The sequence below is a fragment of the Nomascus leucogenys genome, chromosome 15 (assembly GCF_006542625.1).
Source record: "Nomascus leucogenys isolate Asia chromosome 15, Asia_NLE_v1, whole genome shotgun sequence".
NCBI classification, from domain to species: Eukaryota; Metazoa; Chordata; class Mammalia; order Primates; family Hylobatidae; genus Nomascus; species Nomascus leucogenys.
Window position 1 is genome coordinate 106,842,028 of NC_044395.1, and position 22,428 is coordinate 106,864,455.

Sequence of the window (22,428 nt, forward strand, 5' to 3'; positions counted from 1 at the left end):
TTAGGAAATTTTTACCTAACCCAAGGTCACCAAGATTATCTCCTATATTTTCTTCTGGAAGTTTTATAGTTTTAGCTCTTACATTTAGGTCTATGGCCCATTCTGAGTTAATGAGTTAATTTTTTTAATGGTGTGAGGAAAGGTTCATTTTTTTGTATATGAATTGTATATGAATATCGAAGTATTCCAGCACCATTTATTAAAAAGATTATATTTTCTCCAATGAATTGCCTTGCCACCTTGTTGAAAATGAATTGGCCATGTCTGTGCATATTTCTAGATTCTTATATTCCGTCATTGTATATATTTATCTTTATGCTAATATCACACTATCTTAATGACTGTAGCTTTATCATAAATCTTAAAATCAGGTAGAGTAAGTCCTCCAACTTAGCTTTTCTTTTTCAAAATTGTTTTCCCTATTTCATGTTTCTTCATAGCTATGTGACCTTGGGCAGGTTACTTGTCTTCTCTGTGCTTAGTTTCCGGATTTGTAAAATGAAGAATAATACTAGACTGTTAGGAGGATTAAATGAATAAAACTGTTAGAACTGTGCCTGGCACATAGGAAGAACTCCATAAATATTAGCTAATCTTAGTATTTTTTGGGTATATTTAATGAGGTAAATATTGGATTTATCCTTAATCGTGGCAAAAAATAATCTTAAAATAGGAAACTATATTATTAACTATATTATTTATAACCATATTATTATATATTATTATCGAGACAACATTTCATCAAATTTAGTTCAAATATCAAATTAACTTTTATTAATGATTCATGAACAGGGCAGTATCTCCTCTAAAAATTTAGGAAAGGGGCTCCAGTGAGCTGAGTGGAGGAGATTGGCTTTATAGGTAGGGAAGGGCGGAAGAAAGCAGAAACAAGAAACTGAAGCAGATTGGTTGTTTTGAAGTTACTTTCCTTGTAGGATCAGAACAGAGGAGACTTCTTTTCATGCCAGCTGAAACTGGCCGATTTGGAGATTTGGCTGTTATCTCTCTTGACTTCTCAGAAGGTCAGATAACTGACTTAGTTTTAGTTTGGTGACCTGGAGCTTTAGCCTGAGTGACTCCATTTTGGTTTAATCTACTGGGGCCTAGCGCAGGAACTCAGTTGAAATCAAAGACCTTCTATAAATTTTATTTAACACTATTTTAAGATACAAACAAAAATGTAAACATCCCTCAATACAGTTCTAGCAAATGGCATAAATATATATATATATGTTTATCCCAGAAATAGACCAGTCTTATCTATAATATTATTTATAAGAAAATGATAACTGGAATTACCCATAGGAGCATATTAGTAGACATTAAAAGCCTTTTGATAAAATTATCTAATTTTTTTTAGTATCTAATCTTGATCACCCCCCGAACAATTAAAAACAGAGTGAGTGTTCCTGCTGGGCTCAATGGCTTACAGCTGTAATCCCAGCACTTTGGGCAGCTGAGGCAGGCAGATGACGAGGTCAGGAGTTCGAGACCAGCCTGACCAACATAGTGACACCCCATCTCTACTAAAAATATAAAAATTAGCCGGGTGTGATGGTGCATGCCTGTAATCCCAGCTACTCAGGAGGCTGAGGCAGGAGAATCGCTTGAACCCGGGGGACAGAGGTTGCAGTGAGCCGAGATCGTGCCACCGCACTCCAGCCTGGGCAACAGAGTGAGATTCCGTCTCAAAAATAATAATAATAAAAAAAGAGTGTTTCTAACTTGTGTTAATGTCTTCATTTAAAACTAAGAGAAGGGCTGGGCGCGGTGGCTCACGCCTGTAATCCCAGCACTTTGGGAGGCTGAGGCGGGCGGATCACGAGGTCAGGAGATTGAGACCATCCTGGCTAACACAGTGAAACCCCGTCTCTACTAAAAATACAAAAAATTAGCCGGGCGTGGTGGCAGGCGCCTGTAGTCCCAGCCACTCGGGAGGCTGAGGCAGGAGAATGGCGTGAACCCCGAGGGGTGGAGCCTGCAGTGAGCCGAGATCGCGCCACTGCACTCCAGCCTGGGTGACAGCAAGACTCTGTCTTAAAAAAAAAAACCAAACAAAAAAAACAACTAAGAGAAGCATTAGGGTTATATTTCTTGAAAAATAAGAAAAAGAAACACTGTTCTTAGGCCTGTAGAATCCTCTAGAACCACTGTTCGTTTTTATACTATTGGATATTCTTGTCTTACACAAAGACCAGATCTGAACATTTTTTTTTAAAAGATGAATATAGGTCCCCATCGCTCCCACGGCAACACTGAGTGGCCTTGTTCTACCTGGCTCACTTTGCTAATATAGTGGGGTTTTTTTCTTTCTCTTCTGTCCTTATGTGTAAGGCAGAATACAAAGGCCCGAAGCCCCCGCCCCTCCTGCATTTGACAACAGGGTTGGACATTGTGTATTGAGTTTTTTTGTTTACATTGTTCTGATTAAAGTATGCAAAATAAAAAGATGCAGTTTTATATAACAGAAGATGGATATAGAAACATTATAAATGGTAAAAGCTTTTATAATTCTTTGCTGATGAGAATATGAAATGACATATTTTGGAAAATTGTTTGGCAGTATATAAAGCTGAACGTATGTATACCCTATGACCCAGTTATTCACTTCTAGGCACAGAAACAAGGGAAATGTGGACATATGTTTACCAAAAAACTCAAACTAGAATGCTCGTAGTGGCACTATTCATAATAGGTCCAGATTATGGGAAACTGTAACTAAAGAAAACAAATGCCGTCAACAGTGGAACTGATAAATAAACTGTGGTATATTCAACAATGGACTATTATTCTGTAATGAGATTGAACAATGGGATATTATGCTGCAGTGAGAATTAATGAACAGTTACCCACAGCTATATGGATGAACCCCACAAACATAATATTTTGTTTTGAGACAGGGTCTCACTCTGTCACCCAGGCTAGAGTGCAGTGGCATGATCTCAGCTGACTGCAACCTCCGCCTCCCAGGTTCAAGCGATTCTCATGCCTCAGCCTCCCAAGTAGCAGGGATTACAGGTGCACTTCACCATGCCTGACTAATTTTTTTGTAGTTTTAGTAGAGACATGGTTTCGCCATGTTGGCCAGGATGCACAAACAATGTTGAGTGAAAGAGGCCAGAGACAAAAGACTGCATATTATAATAGACTATATAGATAGTTTATATATGTATACACACATACATATATAAAACAGGCATGATTTTTTTTTTGAGATCGACTTTTTTTATTAATTTTTTTTTGCACACAAAAACAACAAACATTTTCTAAAAATACATACAAACAAAAAGATGCATATCAAACATATTAGGAAGGTTGCACATGGGAAGTCGGGGAATAGAAATGGGGGGTGGGAATTAAAATAAATGAGAGAAGGACTTTATATGGATCAGTGATAATAATCCTCTATTTGACAAAGAAGAAGGAGAAGGAAGAGGAAGAAAAAGCAAGTGGGATAAAGGATCAGAAAGGGAGGAAAATAGAAAAAATTAGAGTATGACTCCAGGGTAGACCTGTTTTGTTGTCACTGAGTTGGTTGGTTGGTTTGTCTGTTGTATTTTTCATATGTTTCGCCATGTTGGCCAGACTGGTCTCGAACTCCTAGCCTGAAGTGATCAACCCGCCCCGGCCCCCCAGAGTGCCGGGACCACAGGCGTGAGCCACCACGTCCAGCCCCCACATTGCTTCTGGCCTCCGTGGTAGACCTCCCAGACGGGACGGCCGGGCAGAGGCGCTCCCCACATCCCAGACGGGGCAGCCGGGCAGAGGCGCTCCTCACTTCCCAGACGGGGCGGCCGGGCAGAGGCGCTCCTCACTTCCCAGACAATGGGTGGCCGGGCAGAGGCGCTCCTCACTTCCCAGACGGGGCGGCCGGGCAGAGGCGCTCCTCACCTCCCAGACGATGGGTGGCCGGGCAGAGGCGCTCCTCACTTCCCAGACGATGGGTGGCCGGGCAGAGGCGCTCCTCACTTCTTCCCGGACGGGGCGGCCGGGCAGAGGCGCTCCTCACTTCTTCCCGGACGGGGCGGCCGGGCACAGGCGCTCCTCACTTCTTCCCAGACGATGGGCGGCCAGGCAGAGGCGCTCCTCACCTCCCAGATGATGGGTGACTGGGCAGAGGCACTCCTCACCTCCCAGACGGGGCGGCCGGGCAGAGGCGCTCCTCACTTCCCAGATGGGGCGGCCGGGCAGAGGGGCGGCCGAGCAGAGACGCTCCCCACCTCCCAGACGGGGCGGCGGCCGGGCAGGGGCTACAATCCCAGCACCCTGGTAGGCCAAGGCAGGCGGCTGGGAGGCAGAGGCTGCAGCGAGCCAAGACCACGCCACCGCACTCCAGCCCGGGCAACACCGAGCACCGAGTGAGCGAGACTCCGTCTGCAGTCCCAGCACCTCGGGAGGCCGAGGCGGGCAGAACACTCGGGGTCAGGAGCTGGAGACCAGCGTGGGCAACATGGCGAAACCGCGCCTGCAGCCAAAGGAGAAAAAGCAGGCAGCAGTGGTGGCGCGCGCCGGCAGTCCCAGGCAGTTCGCGGTGCGGGGCAGCAGCGAGCCGAGTAGATTGCAGCCTGGGCCACAGAGGGAAAAAAGAAAGCAAGAAAGAAAGAGAGAGAGAGAGAGACAGAGAGAGGGAGAGAGGGAGGGAGGGAGGAGAAGGAAAAGAAAGAAAGAAAAGAAAGAAAGGGAAGGAAGAAAGGGAAGGAAGGAAGGAAGGAAGGAAACAGGCATGATTTACCATTGGGGAAGGAAGGAAGGAAGGAAGGAAGGAAGGAAGGAAGGAAGGAAGGAAACAGGCATGATTTACCATTGGGGGGTTAGGGACTAGACAGTGGCTGTAGGATGTTTATAAGGTGCTGATTATAAGTATAACTCTACATTTTTCTGTATATTATTATATTTAAATAGAGAGTTGTAAAAAATGTTTGGTAGTAAATTTCTAACTTAAAACTAAGCAAATGATATACAATTGAGATCCCGGAAATAGATGCCAAAGAACAAATCTATTTAATCTGTGACAAACTAAGTGTAACAAAGTAATGTTAAAAATCCATTAATTGAGATAACTAGATTTCAATATGGAAAAAATAAATTTAGGTTCATACCTCATACCATATGGTACATTAAATTGTAGCTTGAATTAAAATATTAATAAAATATTAATGTATTTTTTATAACTAAAGTATAATTATGGCTGAGATAATTTTACATATAAATCGATATAGATCTGTGAGGGCAGATTGATGCATAAATAGATGTTAGTTTTTTAAATTTGTGTACAACAAATAACAGATAAAAGGAAAATGACAAAATAAGGATGATTGTGATGAATATGATGAATAAAGCTTAATATGATATGTACAGAAAATAAATGACACAAATTTATGTTACAGTCCTGTTGAGCAGTCAAAGGAAATGATTTAAGAGTTTGTTCATGTGCAACATTCTTCATAAAGGTGAAAAGTTAGAATCAATCCACATGCCCATCAATAAGGGAACACTTAATAAATTATGGTATTTCTATGATAGATACTACTATGTAGCCATTACAAAGAATGACTTAGATTTGTTAATATGGAAAGATGTACATGAAGTATTAAGTGAAAAAATGAGTTGTAGAATAAAGTACATGTGTATAGTGTCATTACACTTTTCTACAAAACAAGTTAATGTAACATTTGTCAACAAGTATATGGTCACATGTAGTGTAAGTATGGAAGGTATAGAACAAACTGTTAGCAGTGAATACTCTGGGGAATTGGAGTAAGAGGGCGCTTATCCTGTTTTGACTTCACACCCTTCTGTATTGTTCTGTTTCATTGATTGTGCTTTTACAATTAAAAATTTTAAACTATATATAAAAGAGAAAGGTAAGTTAACTAAATATTCACATTTACCAATAAATAAACCATTGGAAATAAGATACTTTTGAGTTAGTTAAAACACAGAACTTTATATTGGGACATCTGCAAGGAAATTGGTCTCTTCCATTTCTTGGATGTAATATAATCTGGTGTAATCTTTCTGGAGAGTAATCTGACAATACATAACAGGAGCCATAAAAATGAGCATATCTTTTGATCCTAGAGCCTTACTTCTAGGAATATATCTTAAGGAAGTAACTCAAAAGAGAAAAGAAATTTGCTCGTGCAAATATATTTATAGCCACGTTATTTTCAATAGAAAACTGAAAATAATCCAAAAAGAATTCTGTATTTAAGCAATGTTTTAAAATGCAGTAATACATTGATCTTCTGATTTTTTTTTTTAAAGTATTGCTGGGTGCGGTGGCTCACGCCGGTAATCTCAACACTTTGGGAGGCCAAGGCAGGAGGATCGCTTGAGCCTAGGAGTTTGAGACCACCCTGGGCAACACAGTGAGACCCTGTCTCTGCAAAAACTTTTAAAAAATTAGGCAGATGTGGTGGTGTGGCACCTGTGGTCCTAGCTACTTGGGAGGCTGAGATAGGAGAATAGTGAGAGCCTGGGAGGTTGAGGCTGCAGTGAGCCGTGATTGTGCCACTGCACTTCAGCCTGAGCAACAGAGCGAGACCTTGTCTCAAAAAGAAAAAAGCTAGGTGACCTATAAGATTGCCATCAGCTTCATCCTTTTATAATGTCAAAAAAAATGAAATTAAAAGTAAAGTTTCTTTTATCTTTTCCCTATAGTACCATTCAAATTCTTCTGCTCAGTTTAACATTTTTCTTCGACTTGGTCCCTCTAACAGGACTTTCTACTGGGTCATTTTGTTTTGGAAAGACAAAGTATGAATTTAGAGAAGTAGAAGAGAGTATAGTAATTTTTTCTCCTTATCTATTTATAGTAAACATTATAGAAGCAAAATATTTACTTACACTTAATCAGGTTTCCAAATTGTCCTGGAGAGTAGAATATCCTCCTCCATGATCTAGTGAGGAAGTTAAGTTGGAGGTTAAATACCTTGCATAATACCCCAAAGAGATAGGACAGGGATTAGAGACCAGGTCGTATATAATGAGACCCCTTGCTAGGGCCGTTGAGCATCGGTGCCTGTCTGTGGGATGGCAGTGCAGGGCTGGGATCAATTCTCTGTTTAAGAGCAAGTCTGAAGGTCAGTCCTTTCCTTTTTGAGCTGGGCTATTTGAGTGGTACAGGGTACACTTTCTGAAGAGATTTCTGGAAGCAATTGCAGAAGTTTCTTATCCAGGATAGAATCTGACCTAAGCTGTCCAAAGAGAAATGGCCCTTAGAGAGAAGTTGTGCTTCCCCTTTGCTACCTCATATTTTATGTACTGCCTCTCATTTGTTCCTTTTCCTCTCCAGTTCAAAATGCAGGATCTGAGAAGGAAACGGAGCTGTCATCAGTTCTAAACCTGAACAGAATGTTTCCTCAGTTAGTAAATGGAAAAATTATTTTTAAAAATCTTCATGTAGGTTTGTGAAATACCAAGACATTGATTTGTGGTCTAGTTTGCAATCATGATAATTATATTTATGTTAATTAGTACCAATCATGATCATTTTAAACTTTCTGAATTTCTCTATCCTAATTCTGCGATTCAGTGGAAAATATTTATACTCAAGAGATTAAGGTTCAAGTTTCTGCCCTACCACTTAACAACTGTGTGACCTTGGGCAGTTTCTTCATTGGTAAAATGGAGATAATAATCCCAGCCTTATCTGACTCCTAGGTTTGTTGTAAGGTTCAATGAGATAATGTATGTGAAAGTATTCGGTAAACTTTCAAGAGCAATACAAATGTTTTTGTTGAAGTTATGAAAGTCATTACCCTGTTTAAAACGCAGTAAGCATTGAAGATGTCAGTATGTCTCTTAAGATTCTAAAATAATGTCAAGAAATGTTCTATCCTATCCTAGCATGCGCTAACCTAGGTCTATGAATAGGCCAAGGAGCCCTCTCCTTGGTTGATTGGTTGCTTGCCAGATATATTAGTTTGATCCCTTCATTTGTACTTTCTGGAAAATATATGGATGCTTTATGTTAGGTTTGTCTGCATACAACAGAGAAACCTAAAATACCATGGTTTAAACAAGATAGAAGATTATTTCTCTTTCATGGAAAAAAAGTCTGAAAATAGGCAGTCCACAGCTGGTAGAGTACACTCCAGGGTTTCATCAGGACTCAAGCATATATTTTTCTGTGCCAACATCCTCACCATAGAGTCCATTCTTTACCTTATGACCCATGAGGACTGAAGGAACTCCTTTTTATCCATTGGGATAAATAAAGGATATCTCAACTGAATCAGTCCCATTTAAGTACTTTCTAGAAAATCCACACAGTATTTTGCTTACATTTTATAACTGAGTCACATGACTAAAGACTAGCTACAAGAGAAGCTGAGAAATATAATCTTTATGCCAGTGACCAGGAACCCAGGTATGTATATGTACTGGAGGGTGTATGTGTGTTTGTGTGTGTGTGTGTGTGTTTGTGTGTGTGTGTGTCTGTGTGTGTGTGTGTGTCTGTGTGTGTTGAAGAGGGTACTTTCAACGTACTTGCAGTTTTGGCCAGGCATGGTGGCTCACATCTGTAATCCCAGTGCTTTGGGAAACTGAGGTGGGAAGATCGCTTGAGGCTAGAAGTTTGAGACTACCCTGGGCAACATAGCAAGACCCTGTCTCTACCAAAAAACAAAAACAAAAAATTAAACTGGGTTTGGTGGTGCACACCTGTAGTCCCAGCTACTCCAGGGGGCTGAGGCAAGAGGATTCCTTGAGCCCAGCTGTGGAGGTTGCGGTGAGCTATGATTGCACCACTGCACTCCACTGTGGGCAACAGAGCAAGACCTTGTCTCAAAAATGAAACAGGCCTGGCGCAGTGGCTCACGCCTGTAATCCCAGCACTTTGGGAGGCCGAGGCGGGCGGATCGCTTGAGGTCAAGAGTTCGAGACCAGCCTGTCTGAGATGGTGCAACCCTGTCTCTACTAAAAATACAAAAATTATCCAGGTGTGGTGCCAGGCGCCTGTAATCCCAGCTACTTGGGAGGCTGAGGCAGGAGAATCACTTGAACCTGGGAGGCAGAGGTTGCAGTGAGCAGAGACAATGCCATTGCACTCCAGCCTGGGCGAAAGAGTGAGGCTCCGTCTCAAAAAAAAAAAAAAAAAAAGAAACAGGCCAGGCACGGTGACTCACACCTGTAATCCCAGCACTTTGGGAGGCCAAGGCGGGTGTTTCACTTGAGATGAGGAGTTCGAGACCAGCCTGGCCAACATGGTGAAATCCCGTCTATACCAAAAAACAAAACAAAACAAAACAAAAATTAGCTGGGTGTGGTGGTGTGCACCTGTAGTCCCAGCTACTTGGGAGGCTGAGGTGGGAGGCTCGTTTGAACCTGCGAGGTAGAGGTTGCAGTGAGCTGAGATCATGCCACTGCATTCCAGTCTGGGTGACAGAGTGAGACTCTATCTCAAAACACACACACACACACACACACACACACACACTACTCCAATTTTTACCTGGAGATTCGAGAAATTAGGGAAGAAACCAAAGAAAATATATTTCCTTATAAAATAAACATTAAAATAAAGAAAAAAAAGGCAGGGTGCAGTGGCTCACACCTGTAATCCCAGCACTTTGGGGAGCCTGAGGCAGTAGGATTGCTTGAGCCCAGGAGTTTGACACTAGCCATAGTGTGACCCTATCTCTACAAAAAAATATAAAAGTTAGCCAGGCATGGTGGTGCACACTTGTAATCCCAGCTGCTCAGGAGGCTGAGATAGGAGGATCGCTTGAACCCGGGAGGTCAAGGCTGCAGTGAGCCATGATCACACCACTGCACTCCAGCCTGGGCGACAGAGCATGACCCTCTCTCAAACAATTTTTAAAAGTTAAAAAAGAAAATATATTTCTATAGTGCAATAACAAAGTGATTTGTGCAAGGAAAACTAAAAATTCTGGAGACATTTTTTAAGCTCAGCAGTATTTGCATAAAGAAATATTTATAATATGAAAACAAAGCACTCCATTAAATTTTGAAAAGCAAAAAAGGAAAGAAAAATGAGAAAGGAAAAATGCTAGAAATACAGGGGATACATTGGTTTAATTTGAACCCTCTTATGTATATGTATCTTTAGCTCCTTTTACTTTAGCTTTTCTCATCTCTTAGGAAATGAAAATATTCAGTTGTTGCCATGATTTTGCTTGCTTTGTACAAATAAAAATGTTGGCTTTATGGTTATAGACAGAAATATGGAAAACTTTAGAGCTACTTTGAGCAAGCCCAAGAACTTTGAATCATTGAATCAAGAGGAGAAAAAATGAAGAAAATATTTTAAGTTCTTTATCTGTAAAATGATGGAGATAAACAGTATGATCTGAAAGTCCTTCAACTTCTTAAGTTTTTATAATTCAGGAGCAGTGGTAAGAATTGTCATGAAGTTTCTAACTACTTCCAAGTTAAGTACAATCCAGAGAGGCCAGTGGGACAGAATCTGTGGGAGTGGGAGGACTTAAATGATTTTAAGTCCAGTGAAGAGGAATAGTGTGTTCGATGGAAATTGACGAAGACAAGGACTTTTCAGGTCAGGGGGCTTAATGGGTCATCATTGTGTTTGTTACAGAGTTTTAGGAGAGTGGTGGGGAAAAAGAGGGAGAAAAAGAAAATGGACTATGTGCTCCTAGGAAGAGAAATGTGATTGTTTTCTAACATGTAGGCAATGAACCCTCAGGGGAACTATAGATGAGCGTTAGGGTGTTCTTGAATGCTCTAAAATTATATGCAACATATTATATTCATTTTTCTGTGAGAGAGCATTTGTAGCTTTAATCAGATTCTTATCGTAAGCTAACAAAGCCACTCGCTCTTAAAAATGAGTAATAAAGACTTTAAATTATTAAAAATGGAGAAAAAGTGACACTTCAGTGGTCCTGCAATGGGCGAATATAGTCATTGCGATATTTTCAGAGTAAGCTAGGTTTCAGTCTCACACACACACACACACACACACACGATGAGAGAAATGTATAGAATCGTGGGGAATTTGCCGTACAGTTTTGGGTTTTGGCTTACTATTATTAGCTGCACCTTGGGCATGTTACATAACCTCCCTAAGCCTCAATTTCCTCTGCTATAAAATAAGGATAAAAGTACGTTAAATGGTGGTTGTGAAAGTTAGAGACAATGTAAGTTGAATACATAGTACAGTGCTTGGCACAGAATAGGTATTTGGTAACCCTCCCCACATGAGTTTTTTAAGTTTCTCTATTGACTTTAAGGCCCTTATTTATACAGTCATCCATGAGGATATGCAGGGGGTTAGTTCCAGGGCCCTCTGAGTATACCAAAATCTGTGCATACTCAAGCCCTGCAATTGGCCCTGTGGAACCCGAATCTACGGGAAGTTGGCCCTCCCTATACGTGTGTTTTGCTTCCTGAGAATACTGAAGTTTCAACCTACATTTGGTTGGAAAAAACCCTCGCTTTTAAGTGGACCCAAGCTATTCAAATCCGTACTGTTCAAGGGTCAACTGTATTTCACTTTGAAGGACTGGTCCTCAGCAAGTTCATCTTCTGAACTACTCAGTGATGCTCGCACTCAAGAAGACCATATCTTATTAAGTGGTTCGTTTAGAGGCTCTTTCCCATGCAGATTTGCAAGCGGAGTGTGTAAAAATCACACATTGCACTTGTTGCCTGGCAGCACGTGTCCCTGAGTGGCAGTACATGGCTTGCATTGTAATGTTATCAGTGCTGGGGCCAGCTGGCTAGACATGTGCTGCCACATGGGCTAGGGACTCCATTCCTCAACAAAACAGCAGCCAGTGCTAGGGTTAACAGAAAATGACAAACCAGGCATGGATGAGGGAGGCGCCAGCACAGCAGCGGGATGTCTTTTGATTTGCTTCTGTTATTTGCATGTCTCTCTTGTGATGTCTGTGAAATGTTTAGAATGACAAAGTTTTTAAAAGACCTGCTGACTCCGCCTGAAAAATGTGAAAAACCTCCCGTTTAGAGACCTATTATGTCCAGCTAGCCTGCGTTTTCTATATCTTTTTCTTTATTTTTTATTAATGCAAACATTTGCATGAAGACAGAACCTTTGTTTCTTAAAGAGTTCATCTGCTCCTGCTGCTTACTGGCCCTGCCATGCAGGAGCACAACAGAACCTTTGTTAGGCTTTCAGCAAAGCTGTTTATGAACGGTGGCTTACTGAGGACTGCTTCCTGTGCTGTGTGCTTCCATTTTGTCTAAAAAGAAAAAAAGAAAATAGTTATTAGGAGTAAAAAGAATTTGGACTTTCTTTTATTCAAGTCCTGGATGTTGAAATGACAAGTAGCCCCCAAATTTGTGAGGAACTGATAATTGCATCGAATGCATTTTTTTGCTTTACCTTGAACATAATGAGGCTCTTAGTAACAATAGAAGGAACAAGTGCCTTCTCATTGGAATAGAGAGAAGGAACAGTAAAAAGGCAACAGAAAGAGTGGTTGAGAACAGGACAAAAGTGGCTTCCAGTAAGAACCCTAACATTGTAATAGAATGTGTTTTGGTATTTAGTGTTTCCCACCTGGGAGGCACAGTCCTGAAGTGGTTGAGTGGAATAAAGAACAGCATCACAGTTTATAAATAGTGGATACAGTCTGTATGTTCATTAAGTAAATATTTGAATGTCTACCATGTGGAAGACACTGAATGGTCCTGAATGTTAAAGGAAATAAAAGATAAGTGAGTCATGGTGCCTATCTTTAAGGATCAGGACATCCAACAAAGAAGATAACATATGTATAACAGAAATAACTGTGTATCAAGGTAGAAAGTGCCACTGGAAATATTTAAAATAGGTGTTTAGGGAGTTTGGGAAAAGAGAAGATCACTTCTGGCTGGGACAGAATCAGGGAAAGGTTCACAAAGAAGGTGGCATTTGAGTTGGTCCTGGCAGGAAAGGTAGGATTGAACATTGCAACATTCCTAAAAGTGATGAGTCAAAAATTGTGTTGGTCTAGTAAAACAGATCCAAAGTATGTTTTTATACGGTACTTTGGTGGTGTTTTTATACCATTAATTTAGATGATATGTTAAGTGTTAGTATGAGTTTTCTGTGTAAACTAAACTGGGGCCTCTCTGTCTAGCCTATGCTGTTCCAGCCATTTGCCCCATATGGTTTTTGTGCAGTTTGGCCTAGGCCTTTTTGTATCTACAAATATCTACAATAGCATCCTTTACTTTAATAACAAAAATAGAAACTCAAAGGGATTATTGAGCATTATTACAGCTGTATCCCATAAACAGTATGCGGAGATGGTTCTTAGTGGGGATTTCACATGTGAGACTCTTATTTGAAAAAGAATCTCCACCTTCGTGCAGAGCCACATCAACCACAAGAGAGAGGACAGGGAATTCTAAGCCCGTGAGTTTTCAGTGACTTTAAATTAGACCTTTTCTGTATCTTTTTGTCATTAGAAAAAATGAGATCCTGTTACTGTTAGTTCAGTTGTTGTGAATGCCAACTAATTTTTATGTAATATTTTTAACGTAAAACACCAAGCAAATGATTAAGCTGTTTATTAGTATCTTATTGCATTAATATCACTAATCTGTATATTCATAGTTAAATTGCATATTACCAATTAATATTAATCTGTAAATTTAATGATAATTGATAAATATATGATTTGCCCCCAAAGGCTATACTTTTTTTTTTTTTTTTTAAAGAGACAGGAGTCCTACTATGTTGGTCTTGAACTGGGCTCAAGGGATCCTCCTGCCTCAGCCTCATGAGTAACTGGGACCACAGGCATGCACCACCATGCCCGGCTGCAAGACTACAACTCGTGCTATAGCACAATTAATTTTCACCTTGTAATTTTATTACTTCCCTGTTTGACAACGTTATGAGTGGCATATGATTTACTACATGTTTAGCAATTTACAGGATTTTTTTTTTACCCATGATACTTTCTGGAAAATAGTTACCTGAATGTTTATGGCGTTGACTTGATAACTATACTGCTCTATTAGTAACTATTTTTGCAAAGTTATTGCCATGACAAATATTACTTGGGTTCTTCATATGTCCCTTAGATTGTAACTGTGGGAAACTTAAGTGCTACTTTAGATTTCTCTGGTGTTCAGGAAATACATTTTGTTATGGTCAGCTAGCTGAGTGCTTTAAGTTTGAACTTCTATGAAAATCTCCTTAAAAAAAAAAAAAAAGAGGCTGAGCACGGTGGCTCACGCCTGTAATCCCAGCACTTTGGGAGGTCAAGGCAGGCGGATCACCTGAGGTCAAGGGTTTGAGACCAGCCTGGCCAACATGGTGAAACCCTGTCTCTACTAAAAGTACAAAAATTAGCTGAGCATGGTGGCAGGCGCCTGTAATCCCACCTACTCAGGATGCTGAGGCAGGAGAATCGCTTGAACCCTGGAGGTGGAGGTTGCAGTGAGCCGAGATCACGCCACTACACTCCAGCCTGGGTGACAACAGTGAGACTCTGACTTAAAAAAAAAAAAGATTCTGTAGTTTCTGGCACTTGAAATTGCAGCACTCCAACCTACAAATGCTGTATTATTATGAGATTTAGGCTGGAAATACTGAGGCTGTAGGATTTAAGCACTTACCCTTAATTGACATCCCAAAACTATATATAAAACAAACAAACAAAAAAAACCCCACCAGTTTTAGGAAAGAGAAGGGAAGAGGGGAGGATTAATGGTTGACCAGAGACTGTGTTGAATGTCAAGGCACTCAGCTTTGCACAGCTATTAACCACTACAATACCCCTTTTGGTTGAGGGAAATAGACTTTAGTTTTTCATCCTCTACTTAACATAAAGATCTTTAGACACCTCTTGTTTTCTGGTTGTCACAGGTGATGTTAGCATATGTGTAATGCTTTGTTTGCCTCTGGCGTGTCTTTTAGTATTTGAGTTTGACTAGCCGTATAGCAGGACTTTAGTGGTTTGGATGCATAGATGCAATGTATTGCTTTTGTCTGTTTTAGAATTAACAATTATAAAATAAAAGGTCATTCCTTAATTTGCAAATTTGTTCTCAGAAAGTTCTGTTTGGTACATGTCATACTGCATGGCTCTTTAAAGGTGGCACTATCATGCAGTGCAGACTGGAATATAGGATAATAGGCTTATACACTTGGAGTAGAGAAGGCCTTTTTGAATAGGACACAAAGCACACCAAAAAAAGCCACAGATACATTATTTTGACTGTATCAACACTTAAAACTTCTGTAAAATGAAAGATACCACAGAGAAGTAGATGTATTTGTGACATGTATAGAATTATCTACAAGTCAAGAAGAAGAAAAAAAAGACAACCAGAGAAGAAAACTGGCAAAGGATGAGAAATACAAATAAACAAGAAAATGTGCTTAACTTTATTTGTAATCAAGAAAAGTAAAATTAAAACAACAGAGAAAAGCTATTTTCTAACTATTAAATCAGCAAAATTAAAAAGCATTAGGCCAAGGATAGTGAAAATAGATACTCATACAGCTGGTGGCGTGTAAATTGGAATAACTAATTTGTAAAAGCAATTGTCTATCTCTGGTAAACACGAAGATATCCTGTGCATCCTATGAAATGCCAATTCCATCTTGAGGTATCTACCTTAGAAAAACTCTTGCACATATATACAAGGAAACACTTACAAGAATGTTCAACACAGCCCAGTTTATTATAGTGAAAACATGGAAACAACCTAAATGTTTATCAGTAGGAAAATATTTGCCATTGGGAACTATCAAAAAGGTAAGTAGGTTCCATATTGTTTTATAAAAGATCTCCAGACATTGTTGATTAAAAAAAAAGATGCAGAAAGGATATATCAGACACTTTAAAAAACTTAAAACATGAGGCCGGGCACGGTGGCTCACGCCTGTAATCCCAGCACTTTGGGAGGCCGAGGCGGGCGGATCACGAGGTCAGGAGATTGAGACCATCCTGGCTAACACGGTGAAACCCCGTCTCTACTAAAAACACAAAAAATTAGCCGGGCGAGGTGGCGGGCGCCTGTAGTCCCAGCTACGCAGGAGGCTGAGGCAGGAGAATGGAGTGAACCCCGGGGCGGACCCTGCAGTGAGCCGAGATTGCACCACTGCACTCCAGCCTGGGTTAAAGAGCGAGACTCCGTCTAAAAAAAAAAAAAAAAAAACTTAAAACATGAAAACAAAACAAGCTCACAAACTATATTTCTATATTTTTGAAAATATGCACCCCAAACTGATAATAGTTGTTATCTATGGGAACTGGAATTAGTCTTTAGCTTTATCTGTATTGTTTGAACCTTTAAAAATTATTGTATGTTTAACTAGAAATAAACATTTTTTAAAATTTAAAGATCATACCAATACTTTGATTTACCAATTTAAGCTTCTTAATACTATAAAGTATTAACAGGGAAGAGCCAGCGATTTCTAGATAATACAACGTAAGATGGGGCACATTGTAGGTTTTTGGATTTTTCTTGTTTTGCTTTCATTTTTGGTTTTGAGAGGCAGTGGGGTGAATGGAAGAACATGGGCTTTGGAGTCAAATTTAAGTTTGAATCTAAGCTCTGCCATTTATTTAGACTTTGGGCAGGTTTCTTAACAGCTCTAGTTTTTGAAAAAATGCTATTACCTACTTCGTTGGGTTGTATAAAAATTACATGTGCTAGATTTCCTCATTTCCCCATTCCCTTTGGTTAAGGGAAATTGATCTACTGTGGTCTAAGATCAAAGATGGTCTCGTATGGATGACAAAATGTTTCACAAGAACACACTATATCCTTGGACCAGGATATACCAGTAAAGATGGAGGATGTAAATAATTAATTTTAGAGGTCTATTAACTTTTTAAACCATTAAGCTATCTATTTGTACCTCACAAGATCAAATACTAGATTATGTTAGTGATTTATAAATGATATTGAACTTGAAACTTCTAAGTAGTTTACATGACAGGTTGTTGATTAACAGGTTTACTTTTTTTTTAAATCTTAGAGAGCATTTTAATTTAGTTCAGCAAACATTTATTTGTGCCATCCAGCATCTCAATCTCAAGAGGCCTCATAGACCAAAATATGTCTCAAAAGGAAGAAAGGAAAACTCTATGTGTTTATCAATTTATTTATCAAACTCTGGCAAGGGAGGAAAAAGTCAGGTTTAAAGTTGAGTATATGTATATACTCTGCTTTTCACTTGTACTGCTATTGCCTATGTGTGCATCTGTTAATATATAGACATTCATATGAAGATTTTTTCCAGTGAGACTTGGTTATTCTAGTATTGGGACTCTGTATTAAATAACAATTTTTTAAAAAGAGTGCTCTAACTAATGTTAAGGTGGAAATTCTAGACCCCTCAAGCAAAAATTTCCAAATAGGACCCCTTATCGTTTAATTGTGAAATAAACAACTAACACTTTTATGGTATTTATGCTTGGGAAGAGAATAAAAAGAAATAGTTTTGGATTTTCCCCATATAAATTAGGGCCTGCTGAGTAATTAGCAGTTAATAAATGAATGCTTCCTACAAGTTTAAAGGTCATACCTGAACTGGGTATATGATGATGTATGTTTTTATAGTTGTAGATTTTATGTAGCCCAAGAATCCTTGAAGATAATCTAAACATCTTGGTTTGATGAGCAGAACTTTCAATAAGGGGGTAAGGGGCAATATTGTTTGAGCACTTACTATGTGCCAAGCACTATTCTAAGATGATTACATAGATTATTTTATTTAATCTTCACCACAGTCTTCTGTGGTAGGTACTAGTATTGCCCAATTTTATAGAAAAGGGCAGAGAGATCAGGTGAGTTATATAAAGTTACAGTCAGTAAATGACAGAGCTAGAAACCATATCCAGCTTCAGTGGGCTCAAGAGCCCATGTTCTTAACCATCGCAGTAAAAATTGTTATGCTGTTTCAATCTGCAGAGTCAGCATGTAGCAATAATGATATAATCATTAACATGTGACCTTTTGCATATACTGAATGCTTTCTAAAGAAGTAGTTTATTATCAGACATATTCTTAGAATCATACCCATTTTATAGCAGGATTGACAGTATTATAAAGAGATTATGAGTCAACAGAACCAAGAAGTTTCTGATCCACAATTGCTTTCACTTGCTAGGTTCAAGTTAGGATCATATAGTGTTTACTTACATTTGCCTTAGATTTTTCAGTATAGCATGATGAAATTGTAAATGCTTATCTCAGACAGTGAGCAAGACATGGACAATTGGGCATTAGTGTGAATTTTAGGACACTAGAGCATAGGTACAGGTTAGAACACTTAATCCTCATCTTGTTGTGGAAGTCATGGCAAAGCCAAAAAGGAAAAGCCTGCCTTAAATGCTTTCCTTTTCCAAGAGGGCAGCTAAGGTGCCCAGATATCTTTGCCCTCCGGGGATGCAGGTGTGCTGTTTTTATTCTTTAATCATTCACATTAATTAAACCCTATTCCTTTGCATTAAAAAAAATGTAAAATGACACTCTCCATGTTTTATTGCCAGGCAAGAGCTTTGAACTTCTGTCTCATTGAAGTTTGATAAACTAAGGATTTTCCAGTGTTGGGTGGTACCCTAAACCACAGAGGGAGCGTTAGACTGATAAGAGCTGCAGGTGAAGGAAACCACCAGGGCACAGCAATTAGGGAGAGCTTTGCACTTGGCTGTTGGCTGGTGTAAAACTCTCTGCAGGGAGGAACTTTTCTTCTTAGCTTCTTCGCTTCACTCACACATAAAAAGAACACCAGGGCTTTCTATTTTTACTTTGTGAACTAGGAATGGATGGGATGGTTCTTTTCAAGAAACTTTCAAATTTAGGGACAAGTTCTAACTTCCACAAATGCTGATTGGTATGAAGGTGGGGGGACAGGACAGACAGACATACACACACATAAATTCACGTGGACCCAAATGGATCATATCTCTCAGGTGATTTTACTATCAATATACATTCCTGCCTTTGTGCACTGTGTGAAATAAAGATAATTTTTACTTCCATAACTGATTATAAAGTGTTAATGGTGAGGCAACATGTTAAGAGAATGGGTTCTTGGTATCAGGTAAACCTTGGTTCAAATCTTGGCTTCTCTTCCCAGTAGCTGTGTAAATTATTTTAATTTTGTAAGTCTCAGTTCTCCCACTTGTAAAAATAGAAGTCTAGGAATAACTATTATAGGATTGTATTTGGAAGAAATAGAATAAAGCACGTGAAACAATTAGTACAGTACTGTATCTGTCACATTGTTGTTTAATAAATTGTGCAAGTACTCAAAAATGGTAGCTGTTATTATTTGTAATATGAAACTATCTGATTGGCAGATAAATGTTAAACAAGCCTGGTCCAATATATTTCTTTCTTTCTTTTTTTATATTTTTGGTATAAAGTCTATTTTCTAGAAAATTCCTCCTGTTTTTTTTTTCTAGAAGGACAAAAGTGCTTTGATTTTTACTGCTCTGAAAATATTTATCCCGTAAAGAGCTTTCACATTAACTTTCAGTCCCTGGAGCTAGGGAGGAGAAACAGCAGGATTTGCTTCTAAGTACAGCTCTTTCATTTCTACCATCAAAAAGAAAAAAAGAATCCTGTACTAGCCTTAGGTAGAGCTAAGTCATAAAAGGCCATATAGCCCAAGGAAGGAATCTTTTTGCAAGATCAGGATAAACCGATAGAAGAAAGGAAGGAGAACACAGAGGTGAAAATGCAGCTGATTTTAATGTTTCCCTGGCCATTTTCCCTCCCAATTTAATATACACCTAATTATAATTATTATATTTTGAAAACAATGCCAGAAATTGGCAGGTATTATCTCACAGCTTCACTCTTAGTTTTGGCCATTTCTTAAAGAAACAGTTTTCTAGTTGGATGAACTGTTCAGTTGAGGCACTGATTTTGTTTTCACCTCTTTTTGGGTGGGGTTGGGGGTAGGCAGTCAGGGTTTGCAGTGGTTGATAGTTGTTAGTTTTGGGAAGCACTCATTTAGATAGAATGAGTCACAGAATGTAAACAGGTCATCCATCTGGCCTTTAGGCTGCTGGGAACGTGGTGAAACCTTAGGTCACCATGATCATTATGGTCAAATGAAGACTCTTGGGCTCAGGTTGGCAGATAAACTTACTTGTTTTATGAGCTTCACTAGACTACCAGGACTTCAGAAATAGTTTTTTGAAATACCAATATTTATAATTTGGGTAATTCCTTCATATTTTCCTGAGGAATGAAACTGTGAAAGAAGTGAATGTCTACTTTGGCAGCAACTTCATAGAATTGCTTTTTGAAAGGATATTCATCACTTTGGGGTTTTTGTTCTCACTGCTCCAGATGAAAGTATTTTTCTGAATTTTTTTTTTTTTTTGAGACAGAGTCTCGCTGCCGCCCAGGCTGGAGTGCGGTGGCGCGATCTCGGCTCACTGCAGGCTCCGCCCCCCGGGGTTCACGCCATTCTCCTGCCTCAGCCTCCCGAGTAGCTGGGACTACAGACGCTCGCCACCTCGCCCGGCTAATTTTTTGTATTTTTAGTAGAGACGGGGTTTCACTGTGTTAGCCAGGATGGTCTCGATCTCCTGACCTCGTGATCCGCCCGCCTCGGCCTCCCAAAGTGCTGGGATTACAGGTGTGAGCCACCGCGCCCGGCCTCTGAATTTTTTATGGTAAATGGGGACACTGAATTGGAAGCTTCTATGTAAAGTTTGTCAGGATACCTCTGTCATACCTAAGGATAAAATTCAGAGAAAGGGAAGAAGTATTTGAGTACCTGACATCTAAGAAGTTCTGGCCTATGTTGTTTACTGAAGTAAACTCCCAATAACGCTTTGAGATAGGCTTTTAAGGAAACATGTTATCAATCACGTACTATGTACCAAGCACATAGTGGTGTTTTGCCTGCATTATCTTATTTATTTCTCATAACCCTATAATGTAAGTACCATTATTATCCCCATTTCACCATGAAAAATAGGCTTGAAGAGTAATTTGTTTATGGTCACATAACTAGGAAGCAGCAGAGCCGAGAATGGAGTTCTCAACTCTCTGTAATCCAAAGCCCAGGTTCTTAACCACTGATTCTTAAGAGTACATAAAAAGCACCAGGGGTACTTGTTAAAAATTACTGGGCTGTAGTAAGAAATTTAAGGTCACTAAATCTGAGACAGTGTCAGACTATAAATCTGCATTTTAAACAGCATCCCAGGGGATTCAGATCAAGAAATTGATTGACCGTATTTTGAGAAATATAGTTAAATTATATTGCTTTCCACACTTGATAAAGAAGAAAACAGGTGTAGACTAAGTAACTATCCAAGATTAAGCTACCAAGACAGAGCCATGATTCAAACTGAGGTCTGTCTCACTCTAATACTCATACTTTTTATTATACGCCCATGATTAACTCACACATTTCCAAGTCACAACAAATGCAGAAAACATGATATCTAATAAACCGAGCCAGACAGATTTCATGGTCTTGTTATTTACCAAAGTTAGTAACTTATATATACACCAGCATTAAAATTTTCATGGTCCTTAAACCTTTCCAGTGACTTTTTTTTTTTAATTTAAATTAACTGAGTTTTCTTTTTTTTCTTTTATGAAATGAAGTCTGGCTCTGTCGCCCAGGCTGGAGTGCAATGGCATGATCTCGGCTCACTGCAACCTCCACCTCCCAGGTTCAAGCAATTCCCCTGCCGCAGCTTCCTGAGTAGCTGGGATTACTAGCTACTCAGGAAGTAGCCACTGCATCTGGCTAATTTTTGTATTATTAGTAGAGACAGGTTTTCACCATGTTGCCAAGCTGGTCTCGAACTCCTGACCTCAAGTGATCCACCCGCCTCAGCCTCCGAAAGTGCTAGGATTACAGGCGTGAGCCACCGTGCCTGGCCAGAGTTTTCTTTACAATCATACCACCCATGCTTCAAGCATGGAATTACTAACTCCCTGGGATAAGTTTCTGATGCAGAAATGGAAAATAATAGAAGGAGGTAGAAAGAAAAGAACTTCCAGGTGTATCTGCTGAATGGTGCTAAATTTCCTCTTCAACCCACCCTGTCATTGAGATGAAGAATGAAGGGTTGATGCTAATACTAACAGCCAGTCAAATGGCAATTGGTCATGTTCACATCATCTCCCAATCTATCCTTTGAGACTGTAGCTCAATTAGGGTCAGCAAGTTTGCTTTGCCTATTCCAGTCCACTGATAAAGTGTCATCAGACAGAGCCAACACCTGGATTGCCTTACAGATGACTTCCTACTAGGATTGGGATCATTCTTTTTAAAATCTTTCTCTCATTTTCTCTTTCTCTCTTGCTATTTGATTGCAGCTCAGCGACATGTCCTCACCTACATGGAGGATGCAGTGTGCCAGCTGCTAGAGAACAGGGAAGATATTAGCCAATATGGAATTGCCAGGTTCTTCACTGAATAGTAAGTACATGAATGTTGTACTAATACAGTGAACCCAGAGGAGGCGCTTGGAAGCAGGCAGGATA

The 22,428-nt window shown here is 39.6% G+C and overlaps 1 protein-coding gene across 2 annotated transcripts in view; it reads left to right on the forward strand.

The window, feature by feature from the left end:
- Positions 1-22,428, forward strand: part of C15H11orf49 (chromosome 15 C11orf49 homolog) — a 231,209-nt gene that overhangs the window by 27,695 nt on the left and 181,086 nt on the right. For both annotated transcript variants that reach the window (XM_030829681.1, XM_030829680.1), the window contains exon 2: positions 22,261-22,363. In XM_030829681.1, the coding sequence (XP_030685541.1) occupies positions 22,261-22,363 (103 nt within the window). The remainder of the gene's footprint in view (positions 1-22,260; positions 22,364-22,428) is intronic.